Source organism: Aquarana catesbeiana, linkage group LG12 (genome assembly GCF_042186555.1).
Source record: "Aquarana catesbeiana isolate 2022-GZ linkage group LG12, ASM4218655v1, whole genome shotgun sequence".
Taxonomy (NCBI): domain Eukaryota; kingdom Metazoa; phylum Chordata; class Amphibia; order Anura; family Ranidae; genus Aquarana; species Aquarana catesbeiana.
In genome coordinates this window covers 222,489,109-222,503,164 of record NC_133335.1, presented here as the reverse complement: position 1 = coordinate 222,503,164, position 14,056 = coordinate 222,489,109, and the positions used below count along the sequence as shown (strand labels likewise).

The 14,056-nt window shown below is 43.3% G+C and overlaps 1 protein-coding gene across 1 annotated transcript in view; it reads left to right on the top strand.

The window, feature by feature from the left end:
• Positions 1 to 886: 886 nt before the first annotated feature.
• LOC141113402 (GTPase RhebL1-like) overlaps positions 887 to 14,056 on the top strand; it is a 46,434-nt gene continuing 33,264 nt past the window's right edge. Inside the window, exons 1-4 of the mRNA XM_073606459.1 lie at positions 887 to 964; positions 9,636 to 9,714; positions 9,758 to 9,827; positions 13,433 to 13,503. Of these exons, the coding sequence (XP_073462560.1) occupies positions 887 to 964; positions 9,636 to 9,714; positions 9,758 to 9,827; positions 13,433 to 13,503 (298 nt within the window). The remainder of the gene's footprint in view (positions 965 to 9,635; positions 9,715 to 9,757; positions 9,828 to 13,432; positions 13,504 to 14,056) is intronic.

Sequence of the window (14,056 nt, the reverse complement as noted above, 5' to 3'; positions counted from 1 at the left end):
GAACTTCAGGATCTCAGAAGAAAGCTGGTGCTAATTTTAGAAAGAAAGTCTGTTCATGGACGGTTTCTCCAGCATGGTGAAAGGAACTTTGGCACCCTTTAAACCCCATATTTCTAAATACTTGAGATCCATGAAAATCAAGGTAGGCGGTCTTTAAAGAGTAGATATAGAACTAGATGTAACCCCTACCTTGAGCTCCAGGAGTTCAGAAGAAAGTTGGGGCTAATTTTGGAAAACAAGTCTGTTCATAGACGGTTTCTCCAGCATGGTGAGAGGACTTCAGCACCATTTCAACCCTATATCTGATGACAAAATACTCATGAAATTCTAGGGGATGTTCCATATAGAGTAGATATAAAACTATGTGTAAGAAGAGTCTAGAAGAACACTGGTGCTACTCTTAAAAGAGGAAAGTCAGTGCAAAGTCAGGGGGACCTGGACTCATTAGAACTTTTGATATCTGAAAATCAAAATGATACATACAGCTCTGTAACAGCTATCTGTAGCTCTTCCTTAATAACCTTCTCTTGTTTTTCTTTCATTAACAACTAGCTAGTATTAATGCACTTTTTTTAAACCCAGACTTTAAAAACTATGTTTGCAAACTCCCCATTTTCATGGGTAATTCATGAACTTCAAACTTTCTTTCCAGTTCTTCTATTACCAGTCCCAAACATGTTCTGCAACAAAACTTCATTTGTGCACCAATGCCTGCTTTAGGGACTTCGGAAAATTTTAAATCCCATATCTTTGAAGACATAAGAACTATGAAATTCAAGGCGGGTGCTCTATATAGAGTAGATATAAAACTAGATGTAACCCCCACCTTGAGCTCCAGGAGTTTAGAAGAAAGCTAGTGCTACTTTTAGAAGAGAAAAGTCTGTTCATGGACAGTTTCTCCAGCATTGTGAAAGGAACTTCGGCACCCCATATTTCTAAAGACATGAAACCCATGAAAATCAAGGTAGGTAATCCATATAGGGTACATATAGAACTAGATGTAATCCCCACCTTGAGCTCCAAGAGTCCATGAGAAAGCGGGTGCTAATTTTGGAAGGTAAAAGTCTGTTCATGGATGGTTTCCCTAGCATGGAGAGGACTTCAACACCATTTAAACTCTATATCTGAAGACATAATACTCATAAAATTCAAGAGGATGTTCCATATAGAGTGGGTAAAAAACTAGGTGTAACCAGGAGTCCATAAGAAAGCTGGTGGTACTTTTAGAAGAGAAAAGCCAGTGCAAAGCACAGCATGTGGGAATGCTCATGCACTAGGGAGATCTCCCTGACAAAGCTTTGAACCCTGATATCTTCTAAGACAAAGTGTCATCAAAATGTAAAGTGGTGGTAAAGCTAGAGTATATGTGGACCTAAATGAACCACAAGTTAAAACAGGTCCATTACAACTAATATTTGTTGTTCTTTTTGGCAGTTTTCAATGCATGGTTTCTTTGGAACAGGGGGATCTGGACTCACTAGAACTTTGATATCTGAAAATCAAAATTATATATGCAGCTCTGTAACAGCTGTATGCATCTTTCAATAATCTCTTCTTTTTTTGTATTTTTTTCATTAAAAACTAGCTAGTATTATTGCAGTGTTTTTAAACCCAGACTTTAAAATCAATATTTGCAAACTCATCATTTTCCTGGGCAATCTATGAACTTTAAATGTTCTTTCCAGTCCTACTACCAGTCCCAAACATGTTCTGCAACACAACTTCATTTGTGCACCGATGCCTGCTTGAGGGACTTTTTAGCAAACTTTAAGTCCCATATCTTTGGAGACATAAGACCTATGTCTCTTAAAAGAGGAAAGTCAGTGCAAAGAATATGGGAATGTTCATGCACTAGGGAGAGCTCCCTTACAAAGCTTTGAATCCTGATATCTTCTAAGACAAAGTGTCAATAAAGCGTAAAGTGGTGGTAAAGCTTGAGTAGATGTGGACCTAAATGAATTACAAGCTAAAGCAGGCCCATTACAAGTAACATTTGTTTTCAAACTATATCCCTTTTTGGCAGTTTTCAATGCATTGTTTCTTTGGAACAGGGGGACCTGGACTCATTAGAACTTTTGATATCTGAAAATCAAAATGATACATACAGCTCTGTAACAGCTATCAGTATCTCTCGCTCAATAACCTTCTCTTGTTTTTTTTAATTAACAATTAGCTAGTATTAATGCACTTTTTTTAAACCCAGACTTTAATGGCTTCCCGACGGCCGCCTCCCAGCCCTTTAAGGGTTCCAAACGCTGGGAGGTGGAGGCAGGCATTCGGGTCATGTGACTGCAGTCATTGGCTGTCACAGCGGTCACATGATTGGAACGGTCCCTATGACTAGTATAAATCGGGAACTTTCCAGTAACCACCGGCTACCATGCTGGGAGCACTCTCTTAGCACGCTAATTGTTCTAAACATAGCCGCATATATGCGGCCACTCGGCGTGAAGGTATACGTGAAGGCATACGTGTGTTCAGCCAGCGTGAAGAGGTTAAAATCTACATTTGCAAATGTACCATTTTCCTGGCCAATCCATGAACTTTGAACTTTCTCCTACTTCTGGATCTTTCAGCGGCCTTTGACACGGTTGACCACCCCCTCCTCCTCAAAAAACTTTACTCCCTCAGTCTCCGTGACTGTGCTCTTCAGTGGCTCTCATCCTACCTATCCCAACGCACCTTCAGTGTCACTTACAATTCTACTTCCTCCACTCCTCTTCCCTTCTCTGTCGGGGTCCCCCAAGGTTCTGTTCTTGGACCTCTTTTATTTTCAATCTACACCTCTTCCCTGGGTTAGCTGATAGCCTCTCATGGCTTTCAATATCATTTCTATGCTGATGACACACAAATCTATCTCTCCACCCCTCAACTCACTCCATCAGTCTCCTCACGCATCACTAACTTACTAACCGACATATCTGTATGGATGTCACACCACTTCCTCAAACTCAACTTGTCCAAAACCGAGCTTATAAAATTTCCTCCCCCACGTGCCTCTTCCCCTGACTTCTCTGTCAAGAGCATTGGCAAAACCATCCACCCGTCCCCACATGTCAGGGTGCTAGGTGTTATCCTGGATTCTGAACTCTCCTTTCAGCCCCACATCCAATCACTTTCCAAAGCTTGCCGCCTCAACCTCCGCAACATCTCTAAACTACGTCCCTTTCTAACCAATGAAACCACAAAGCTCCTGATTCACTCCCTGGTTATCTCTCGCCTTGACTACTGCAACTCACTCCTCATTGGCTTACCTTTAAATAGACTACCCCCCCTTCAGTCTATCATGAATGCTGCTGCCAGACTCATCCACCTTACAAACGGCTCAGTGTCTGCTACCCCTCTCTGCCAATCCCTCCATTGGCTACCACTCGCCCAACAAATTAAATTCAAAATACTAACAATAAGTTACAAAGCCATCCACAACTCTGCCCCCAGCTACATCACTAACCTAGTCTCAAAATACCAATCTAACCGCCATCTCCGTTCCTCCCAAGACCTCCTGCTCTCTAGCTCCCTCATCACCTCCTCCCATATCCGCCTCCAGGACTTCTCCCGAGCCTCGCCCATCCTTTGGAATTCCCTACCCCAATCTGTCAGACTGTCTCCAACTTTATCCACTTTTAGGCGATCCCTGAAAACTTTCCTCTTCAGAGAAGCCTATCCTGCCTCCATCTAATAACTGCACTATTTTCTCCATTAGCTCATCCCCCACAGCTATTACCTTTTTGTATAACTTGACCCTCCCTCCTAGATTGTAAGCTCTAACGAGCAGGGCCCTCTGATTCCTCCTGTATTGAATTGTATTGTACTTGTACTGTCTGCCCTAATGTTGTAAAGCGCTGCGTAAACTGTCGGCGCTATATAAATCCTGTATAATAATAATAATAACTTTCCATTTCTTCTACTACCAGTCCTAAACATATCCTGCAACAAAACTTTTATTTGTACACCAATGCCTGCTTTAGGGAATTCGGAAACTTTTAAATCCCATATCTTTGAAGACACAAGAACTATGAAATTCAAGGCGGGTGCTCTATATAGAGTAGATATAAAACTAGATGTAACCCCCACCTTGAGCTCCAGGAGTTTAGAAGAAAGCTAGTGCTACTTTTAGAAGAGAAAAGTCTGTTCGTGAACAGATTCTCTAGCATTGTGAAGTGAACTTTGGCACCCCATATTTCTAAAGACATGGCACCCATGAAAATCAAGATAGGCAGTCCATATAGAGTACAAGTAGAACTAGATGTAACCCCCACCTTGAGCTCCAGGAGTCCAGGAGAAAGCTTGTGCTAATTTTGGAAGGTAAAAGTCTGTTCATGGATGGTTTCCCCAGCTTGGAGAGGGGACTTCGACACCATTTAAACTCTATATCTGAAGACATAATGCTCATGAAATTCAAGAGGATGTTCCATATAGAGTGGGTATAAAGCTAGATGTAACCAGAAGTCCATAAGAAAGCTGGTGGAACTTTTAGAAGAGAAAAGCCAGCGCAATGCACAACATGTGAGAGTGTTCATGAACTAGGGAGAGCTTCCCAACAAAGCTTTGAACCTTAATATCTTCTAAGACAAAGGGTCATCAAAACATGTAGTGGCAGTATAGCTAGAGAGGATGCAGACCTAAATGAACCACAAGTTAAAGCAAGCCCATTACAACTAACATTTGTTTTCCAACTATATGCCTATTTAGAAGTTTTCAATGCATGGAACAGGGGGACTAGAACTTTGATATCTGAAAATCAAAATGATACATACAGCTCTGTAACAGCTATCAGTGTTGCTCTCTTTTTCAATAACCTTCTCTTGTTTTTCTTTCATTAACAACTAGCTAGTATTACTGCCCTGTTTTTAAACCCAGACTATAAAATCTATATTTGCAAACTCCCCATTTTCATGATAAATCCATGAACTTTGAACTTTCTTTCCATTTTTTCTAACATGTTCTGCAACAAAACTTCATTTGTGCACCAATGCCTGCTTTAGGGACGTTGGCAACCTTTAAATGCAATATCTTTGAAGACATAAGACCTATGAAATTCAAGGCAGGTGCTCCACATAGAGTAGATATAAAACTAGGTGTAGCCCCTTGAGCTTCCGGAGCTCAGAAGAAAGCTGGTGCTAATTTTAGAAGAAAAGTCTGTTCATGGATGGATTATGGATTCTTCAGTATGGTGAAAGGAACTTCAGTGCCCCATATTTCTAAAGACACGAGACCCATATTAATCAAGGTAGGTGGTCCATATAGGGTAGATATAGATAAAGAACTAAATGTAACCCCCTCCAGAAGCAAGCCAGTGTTACTTTTAGGAGAGAAAAGTTATTCTACTACCAGTCCCAAACATGCTTTGTAATGAAATTTCATTTATGCATTAATGGCTGCTTTTAGTGTCTTTGGCACACTTTAACCCCCATATGTCTGAAAACATAAGACAAAAACCAAGGTGGGTGGTTCATACTAGAGGTCGACCGATATGGGTTTTTCTCTGGCCGATGCCGATATTTAGAAATCTCGGTGGCCAATGGCCGATATGTGATGCCGATTTTTTTGGGCCAATATATTAGGCCGATCCCCCCCCCCCCCCTTCATCTCATAAAATCTAACAGTTAGACCCCTTTCACACTGGGGCGTTTTTCAGGCGCTTTTGGGCTAAAAATAGCACCTGTAAAGTGCCTGTAAAACGGCTCCCCTGCAGTCTCAGTGTGATATCCCGAGTGCTTTCACACTGAGGCGATGCGCTGGCAGGATGTTAAAAAAAAGTCCTGCAAACGGCATCTTTGGAGCAGAGTATACCACCACTCCTGCCCATTGAAATGAATGCGCACCGCTGCCGAAGCGCCTGCAAAGCGTTTCGGCAGCGGCGCTTCAGGGGCGCATTTAACCCCTTCCTCGGCTGCTAGCTGGGTTATAAGCGCCCCGCTAGCAGCCAAATAGCGCCGCTAAAATGACGGTAAAGCGCCGCTAAAACTAGCAGCGTTTTACCGTCAACGCATGCCCGCTCCAGTGTGAAAGCAGCCTTAAGTGATACAGAAATTTTTTTACATTTAAACATTTATTAAACAAAACAAACCTCCAATCAGTTCACTTGTATGTAGAATTTAGAGAAAAAAAAAATAATCTTAAATATTAAATATACAAAAACAGGTAATCAAAACTTTTGGACGAAAAAAAATGGGCTAACTTTACTGCTTATTTTTTTTTTTTATTTATTAATGTATTTTTTAAAAAAAAAATTGCGTTTGAAAGACCGCTGTGCAAATACCTTGTGACATAAAATATTGCAACAACCGCTATTTTATTCCCTAGTGTCTCTGCTAAAAAAAATATATATAATGTTTGGGGGTTCTAAGTGATTTTCTAGCAGAAAATACAGGATTTTTACTTGTAAGCAACAAATGTCAGAAAAGATTTAGTCTTTAAATGGTTAAACTGAGAGCTTCTACACATGGGAGCTCAGTCCATTCAAAAGTGTAAACATTGTATCCTTCAGGTTCTTTTTATCAGATTTGGCTGCCCAGAAGAGGCTTCACAGAAGATTTCAGGCAACTTGCACTGACTTCTATTTGCAAGCCGCGCTGAAGTTATATCGGCCTTTTTTATCAGCACAATCGGCCGATGCCGATTAAATAAATCGTCCGTATTTATCGGCGTATAACACGCACTTTTTTCCCCTTAAAAATCAGGGGGAAATCGTGGGTGTTATACGCCGATCCCCTGCGATCCTGAGCTGACAGACCTTCAAAATCGCCGACCGCGATTTGAAAATGGCGCAGCCGGCGCCGAAATACACAGAGCCAGTCCTCGGCTCTTCTCGGCCACTTTCGGCTTCACTCGAGCGCCGCCCGAACCTAGCCGAGTGTACAGTACTCGGCTAGGTTCGGATAGCTCCGCTCACAGTCACGCCCATCCCGGGCGGGACTACGAGTGGAGCCGAAAGTGAACGAGAGCTGCCGAGAAGAGCCGAGGACCGGCTCTGTGTATTTCGGCGCCGGCGGCGCTATTTTCAAATCGCGGGCGGCGATTTTGAAGCTCAGGATCGCAGGGGATCATAGGATCGCAGGGGAGCGGCGCCATTTTCAAACTGCGAGCTGCAAGGCTGGACTGGGGCAAGGCTGCACTGGGATAAGGCTGCAATGGACCCCGGGGGAAGGCTGCACTGACAAGGCTGCACTGACAAGGCTGCACTGACAAGGCTGCACTGACAAGGCTGCACTGACAAGGCTGCACTGGGGCAAGGCTGCACTGAGAAGGCTGCAATGATGGGCATTTAAATGTAAGTTTTCAACTTCAACTTCCCTCCTAAAAGTTTTTTTTTCCTTAAAATTCCCTCCTAAACTTGGGGTGCGTGTTATACGCCGGTGCGTGTTATACGCCGATAAATACGGTACCCGCCATTTTTGGAAGTTTTCAAGACTTTCTTTCCATTTCTTCTACTGCAAGTCTCAAACATGTTATGCAACAAAACTTCATTTGTGCACTAATGCCTGTTTTTAACAGTTGCCCATGGACAGTTTCTCCTGCATGGTGAAAGGGTCTTCAGCATTCTTTAAGCTCCTTATCTATTTAAACACAAGACCCATAAAAATCAAGGGATGAGTTCCATATAATGTAGATAAAGATCTAAATGTAACCCCTACCTTAAGCTCTGCAAGGCCAGACAGTTGGTTCCACTGCCAAGGAAAGAAAAATAAGTTCAAAGCAGAGCACATTGTTATGTTCATGAACTAGTGGGAGCTTCCAGACAAAGCTTTGGACCCGGATATTTTGAAAGACAAAGGGTCATCAAATATCAAGTGGTATCCATTTTCTTACCAAGTTCCTTTTTTGGCAGCTTTCAATGCATGGTTTCTTTGGAACTGGGGAACCTGGGTCCACTGGAACTTTCATATCCCTTTGCGCAACTCCCAAACTGTGTACTTTCTCTCCATTTCTTCCACTACAAGTCTAAAACGGGGCCTACAAAGAATCTTCATTGGTGCACCAATGCATCCTTTCATCAGTTTTCCATGTATGGTTTCTCTGGCACATTGGGAAGGATTTGGGTACCCTTTAAACCCCATATCGCTGAAGAAATGTGACCACTGAAAATCAAGGGGGGACCTGCATATAAAGTAGATACAGAACTAGATGCAACTCCCCTCCTTGAGCTCCAGGAGTACAGAGGACAGCTGATGCTACTGTCAGGAGAGAAAAGTCTGTTCAAAGCAGTGCATCTCGGAATGTTGATGAACCAGTGGGAGCTCCCTGAGAAAGCTTTAAACCCTGATGCACTACATTACTAAAAGTATTGGGACGCCTGCCTTTACACACACATGAGCTTTAATGGCATCCCAGTCATAGTCCGTAGGGTTCAATATTGAGTTGGCCCACCCTTTGCAGCTATAACAGCTTCAACTCTTCTGGAAAGGCCGTCCACAAGGTTTAGGAGGGTGTCTATGGAAATGTTTGACCATTCTTCCAGAAGCAGATTTGTGAGGTGAAGCACTGATTTTAGACAGGAAGGCTTGGCTCGCAGATTCCGCTCTAATTCATCAAAGGTGTTCCATTGGGTTGAGGTCAGGACTCTGTGCAGGCCAGTCAAGTTTCTCCACCCCAAACTCGCTCATCCATGTCTTTATGAACCTTGCTTTATGCAGTCATGTTGGAACAGAAAGGACCCATCCCCAAAATGTTCCCACAAAATTTGGGAGCATGAAATTCTCCTAAATGTCTTGGTATGCTGAAGCCTTAAGAGTTCTCTTCACTGGAACTAAGGGGCCAAGCCCAACCCCTGAAAAACAACCCCACACCATAATCCCCCCTCCACCAAATGATTTGGAGGGGTGGCCCAATACTTTTGGCAATATAGTGCGAATGAGCGAGTTTGGGGTGGAGGAGCTTGACTGGCCTGCACAGAGTCCTGACCTCAACCCGATGGAACACTTTTGGGATGAATTAGAGCGCAGACTGCGAGCCAGACCTTATCGTCCAACATCAGTTCCTGACCTCACAAATGCGCTTCTGAAAGACTATATTGCCAAAACTTTTGGCAATATAGTGTATAAATCACGTGGGCGGCAACAGGTTCACCTCCACTGCACCAAAAGATTGCAGGGGCAGGAAGGAACGTAAATCATGTCCCTTGTGCTAAATTTTTGTTAGTCTTCAGGGGCAGAACATTGGAGGAGGAAGGTTTCGCAAAAAGAGAACACAGCAGCTTAAAGGACACATCTCCCTCAAGATAAATCAAGTCCCTTGCGCTACGTTTTTAGAAGATTACAGAGGCGGGACATCAGAGGAGGAGGAAGATTTTTCAAAAGGAGAACAGAGCAGCACAAGGGACACATCTCACCGAGGCTGGGTTCACCCGGTTTGGGTGCAGCACGATTGTATGGGAATTTTATGTGCAGTTTTAGGTGCGCTCTCATTGACTTCTATCAGGCTGTGTGTTTTCAGAAAGCGCATCAAAGATACAGCATGCAGGACTTTGATGCTTTTGCTTTCATGAAAATCACGGTCCAATAGAAGTCAATGGGAGTGCACCTAAAACCGTGTATTAAATGTGATACAGTCACACTGCACCCAAACACAGCACTTTGGTGTGAACCTGGCCCATAGGTAAATCATGTCCCTTGTGCTGATTTTTTTTTTTTTAGAAGATTGCAGAGGCGGAACATTGGAGGAATATTTCACAAAAGGAGAACACAGCAGCAATAGGAGCACATATCACTGAAGGTAAACCATGTCCCTTGTACTGATTTTTTCAAATATTGCATAGGCAGGGCATTGGAAGATGAAGATTTTCTGAAAGGAGAACGCAACAGCATAAGGGACACACCTCATATAAGGTAAATCATGTCCCTTGTGCTGATTTTTTAACATATTGCAAAGGCAGGCCATTGCAGGAGGAAGGTTTGGCGAAAGGAGAACACAGCAGCACAAATCACTGAAGGTAATTCATCTCCCTTGTGCTGATTTTTTAGCATATTGCAAATGTGGGACATCAGCTGAAGGAAGGTTTAGCGAAAGGAGAAACGCAGCAGCACAAGGGACACGGGACACATATCACTGAAAGGAGTTGTAAAGGCAGAAGGTTTTTTTTTTATCTTAATGCATGCCCAATGCTCTTAAAGGAGTTTTAAACCCTCATGGTTTTTCACCTTAATGCATAGAAAAACCTTCTTTGGTGCTGCTGCCCCCCCGAGCCCCCGTTTTACTTACCTGACTCAGATCTTTCTGCAGCCAGGAATGAGCACATTCGTGTCCTGATTGGATAGATTGATAGCAGCGTAGCCATTGGCTCCCGCTGCTGTCAATCAAATTCAATGATGTGGCACCGGGGGGGGGGCCAAGTCCTGCGTTCTGTGTGAATGGACACAGATGCGGGACTCGGGTGTCCACCAAGGAGAGCGCTTCTCAAACGTGGACATTCGATGCGGAGGAGGAAGATCGGGGGCCACACTGTGCAAAACGAATTGCACAGTGGAGGTAAGTATGACATGTTTGTTTTTTTTTGTTTTTTTTTAAACAAGAGTTTACAGCCCCTTTAACCACTTGCCGACCAGCCACCGCAGTATTACTGCGGCAGAATGGCACGGCTGGGCAAAGTGACGTTATGTGACGTCGCTTCGCCCTGTGGCCACTAGGGGCGCACGCGTGCCCCCGTAGCCGGTGCGAGTGCCTGGCGGACGCGATCACCGCCGGGCTCCCGCGATAGCTGGTGACACACCAAGTACCGGGATCTATGTGTGTAAACACACAGTTTCCGGTTCTCTGAGGGGAGAAGAGACAGATTGTGTGTTCATACAGAGTATGAACAGCGCTCTGTCATCTCCCCTACACAGTCCCCTCCCCCCTTCAGTTAGAACACACATAGCGAACACAGTTAACCCCTTGATCGCCCACTAGTGTTAACCCCTTCCCTGCCAATGATATTTTTACAGTAATCAGTGCATTTTATAGCACTGATCGCTGTATAAATGCCAATGGTCCCAAAAATGTGTCAAAAGTGTCCGATGCATCCACCATAATGTCGCAGTCCAGATAAAAATCGCAGATCGCCACCATTACTAGTAAAAAAAAAAAAAAATGAATAATAAAAATGCCATAAAGCTATCCCCTATTTTGTAGATGCTATAACTTTTGCGCAAACCAATCAATATACGCTTACTGCAAATTTTTTTTACCAGAAATATGTAGAAGAATACGTATCGGCCTAAACTGAGAAAAAAAAATCTTTTTTTTTTAGAGATTTTTGATGGATATTTATTATAGCAAAAAGTAAAAAATATTGCGTTTTTTTTCAAAATTTTTTTGTTTATAGCACAAAAAATAAAAAACCGCAGAGGTGATCAAATACCACCAAAAGAAATCTCTTTTGTGGGAAAAAAAAAGAACGTCAATTTTGTTTGGGTACAACGTCGCATGACCGCGCAATTGTCAGTTAAAGCGACGCAGTGCCGAATCGCAAAAAGTGCTCCGGTCAGGAAGAGGGTAAACTCTTCCGGGGCTGAAGCGGTTAAAGGAGAAATTTCTCAGAAGATCTCATATTTAAGAGGCCCTGTCATGCTTTTTTTCTTTTATTACAAGAGAAGTTTACATCGCTTGTAATAGAAATAAAAGTGACCCTTTTTTTTTTTTTAAATGAGTGTCAAAATAAAAAATAAAAAGTAAAATAAATCAGATTTTTTTAAAGCGCCCTGTCCCGACGAGCTGGCGCGCAGGAGCGAACGCATGCGTGAGTAGTGCCCGCTTATAAAAATGATATTGCCGCGATTGTTAGAGCGAGAGCAATAATTCTAGCCTTGGACCTCCTCTGTAACTCAAAACTGGTAACCTGCAGAAATTTTTAACCACTTCAATACCGGGCACTTAGACACCTTCCTGCCCAGGCCAATTTTCAGCTTTCAGCGCTGTCGCAATTTGAATGACAATTGCGCGGTCATACAACACTGTACCCAAACAAATGTTTTATCATTTTGTTCCCACAAATAGAGCTTTCTTTTGGTGGTATTTGATCACTTCTGCAATTTTTATGTTTTGCGCAACAACAAAAAAAACGAAAATTTTGAAAAAAAAAAAAAACAAGTTTTTTCTTTGTTTCTGTTACATTTTTTTGTAAATAAGTACATTTTCTTCTTCAATGATGGGCATTGATATGACTGCACTGATGGGCACTGATGAGGTGGCACTGATAGGTGGCACTGGTAGGTGGCACTGATGGGCACTCATAGGTGGCACTGATGGGTACTTATGGGTGGCACTGATAGGTGGCACAGATGGGCACTGATAGGTGGGCACTGATGGAAACTGATGGGTGGCACTGATGACACTGACGGGTGGAATTGGTGGGCATCCCTGTTTTCTAATGTGCCACAGAGGTGCCAGTCAGTGCCCATTTCTGGGCACTGATTGGCATATTTGTTCACATGTGGATGGCCATGGGGGATGTACCTGGCCATCCACATGCCGGGGGCTTCCCTGGTGGTCTAGTGTTGGAATCTGAGGAGGGGGGCTGCGCTGATAAACAATCAGCACAGACCCCCCGTCAGGAGAGCCGCCGATCGGCTCTCCTCTACTTGCGTCTGTCAGACGCGAGTGGGGAAAAGCCGATCAACGCCTCTTCCTGTTTACATCGTGATCAGCCGTGATTGGACACGGCTGATCATGTGGTAAAGAGCCTCCGGCGGAGGCTCTTTACCGAGATCGGTGTGTCAGACTGACACACCGCAACACCGATCGCCCGCGATGCACGCCCCCCATGGGCGCGCGGCGGCTGTTATCCTGAAGGACGTCATATCACGCCCAATCAGGATAACTGAACCACCGCCCGGCCGTCATTCTGCTATAGGCCGGGCGTAAAATGGTTCATCGCCTATGGAGATTTTAAAGGGTAAAAGTTTGTCGCCATTCCACGAGCGGGGCGCAATTTTGAAGCGCGACATGTTGGGTGTCAATTTACTCGGCGTAACATTATCTTTCACAACATAAAAAAAAAAATTGGGCTAACTTTACTGTTTTCTTATTTTTTTAATTCAAAAAATTTTATTTTTGCCCCCCTCCCCAAAAAAAGTGCCCTTGTAAGACCGCTGCGCAAATACAGTGTGACAGAAAGTATTGCAACGACCGCCATTTTATTCTCTAGGGCAGTGATGGCAAACCTTGGCAGCTCAGATATTTTGGAACTACATTTCCCATGATGCTCTTGCACTCTGCAGTGTAGTTGAGCATCATGGGAAATGTAGTTACAAAACATCTGGAGTGCCAAGGTTCACCATCACTGTTCTAGGGTGTTAGGAGAAGAAAAAAAAAAAAAAAAAAACGATGTAATGTTTCTAAGTAATTTTCTTGCAAAAAAAAATTATGATTTTTAACTTGTAAACACCGAGTCTAAAAAATAGGCCCGGTCCTTAAGTGGTTAATGTAAATCATGTTCCTTGTGCTGGTTTTTTAGCATATTGCGAAGGGGCGGGACACCGGAGGAGGAAGATTTTGTGAAAAGAGAACACAAGAGTATGTATGAATGTGAGTTAGGGACCTTAGATTGTAAGCTCCTTGAGAGTGTAGGGACTGATGTGAATGTATAATGTATATGTAAAGCGCTGTGTAAATTGACGGCGCTATATAAGTACCTTAAATAAATAAAAAATAAATAATAAAGAGCACAAGGGACACTGAAGGCAAATCATGTCCCTTGTGCTGATTTATTTACATATTGCAAAGAGGGGACATTGGAGGAGAAATATTCATTGAGAAGAACAAAACACACATATCACTGGAGGTCATTTATGTTCCTTGTGACTTTTTTTTAGTTTTAGGTAAACTTTACTTTTTCCATGTGCTTGAGGCCTATCACAGGATGAAAAAAGCTGCGTTGTAATAGAATAACATTCACTTACAGAGTTGGCTGCAGAATGATCTCCTGGATGACGCATGCAGAGGCTGGAGCGGAGTACATGAAGGCCCCGGCTGCAGATATTGTTGGGGGGGGGGGGGGGGTCGCAGCTACAGGTCTAAAAAACACAATACAAGTTTACACCAGAACCCCAACTGACACCCCCTTCCCTCGCCGCCATCA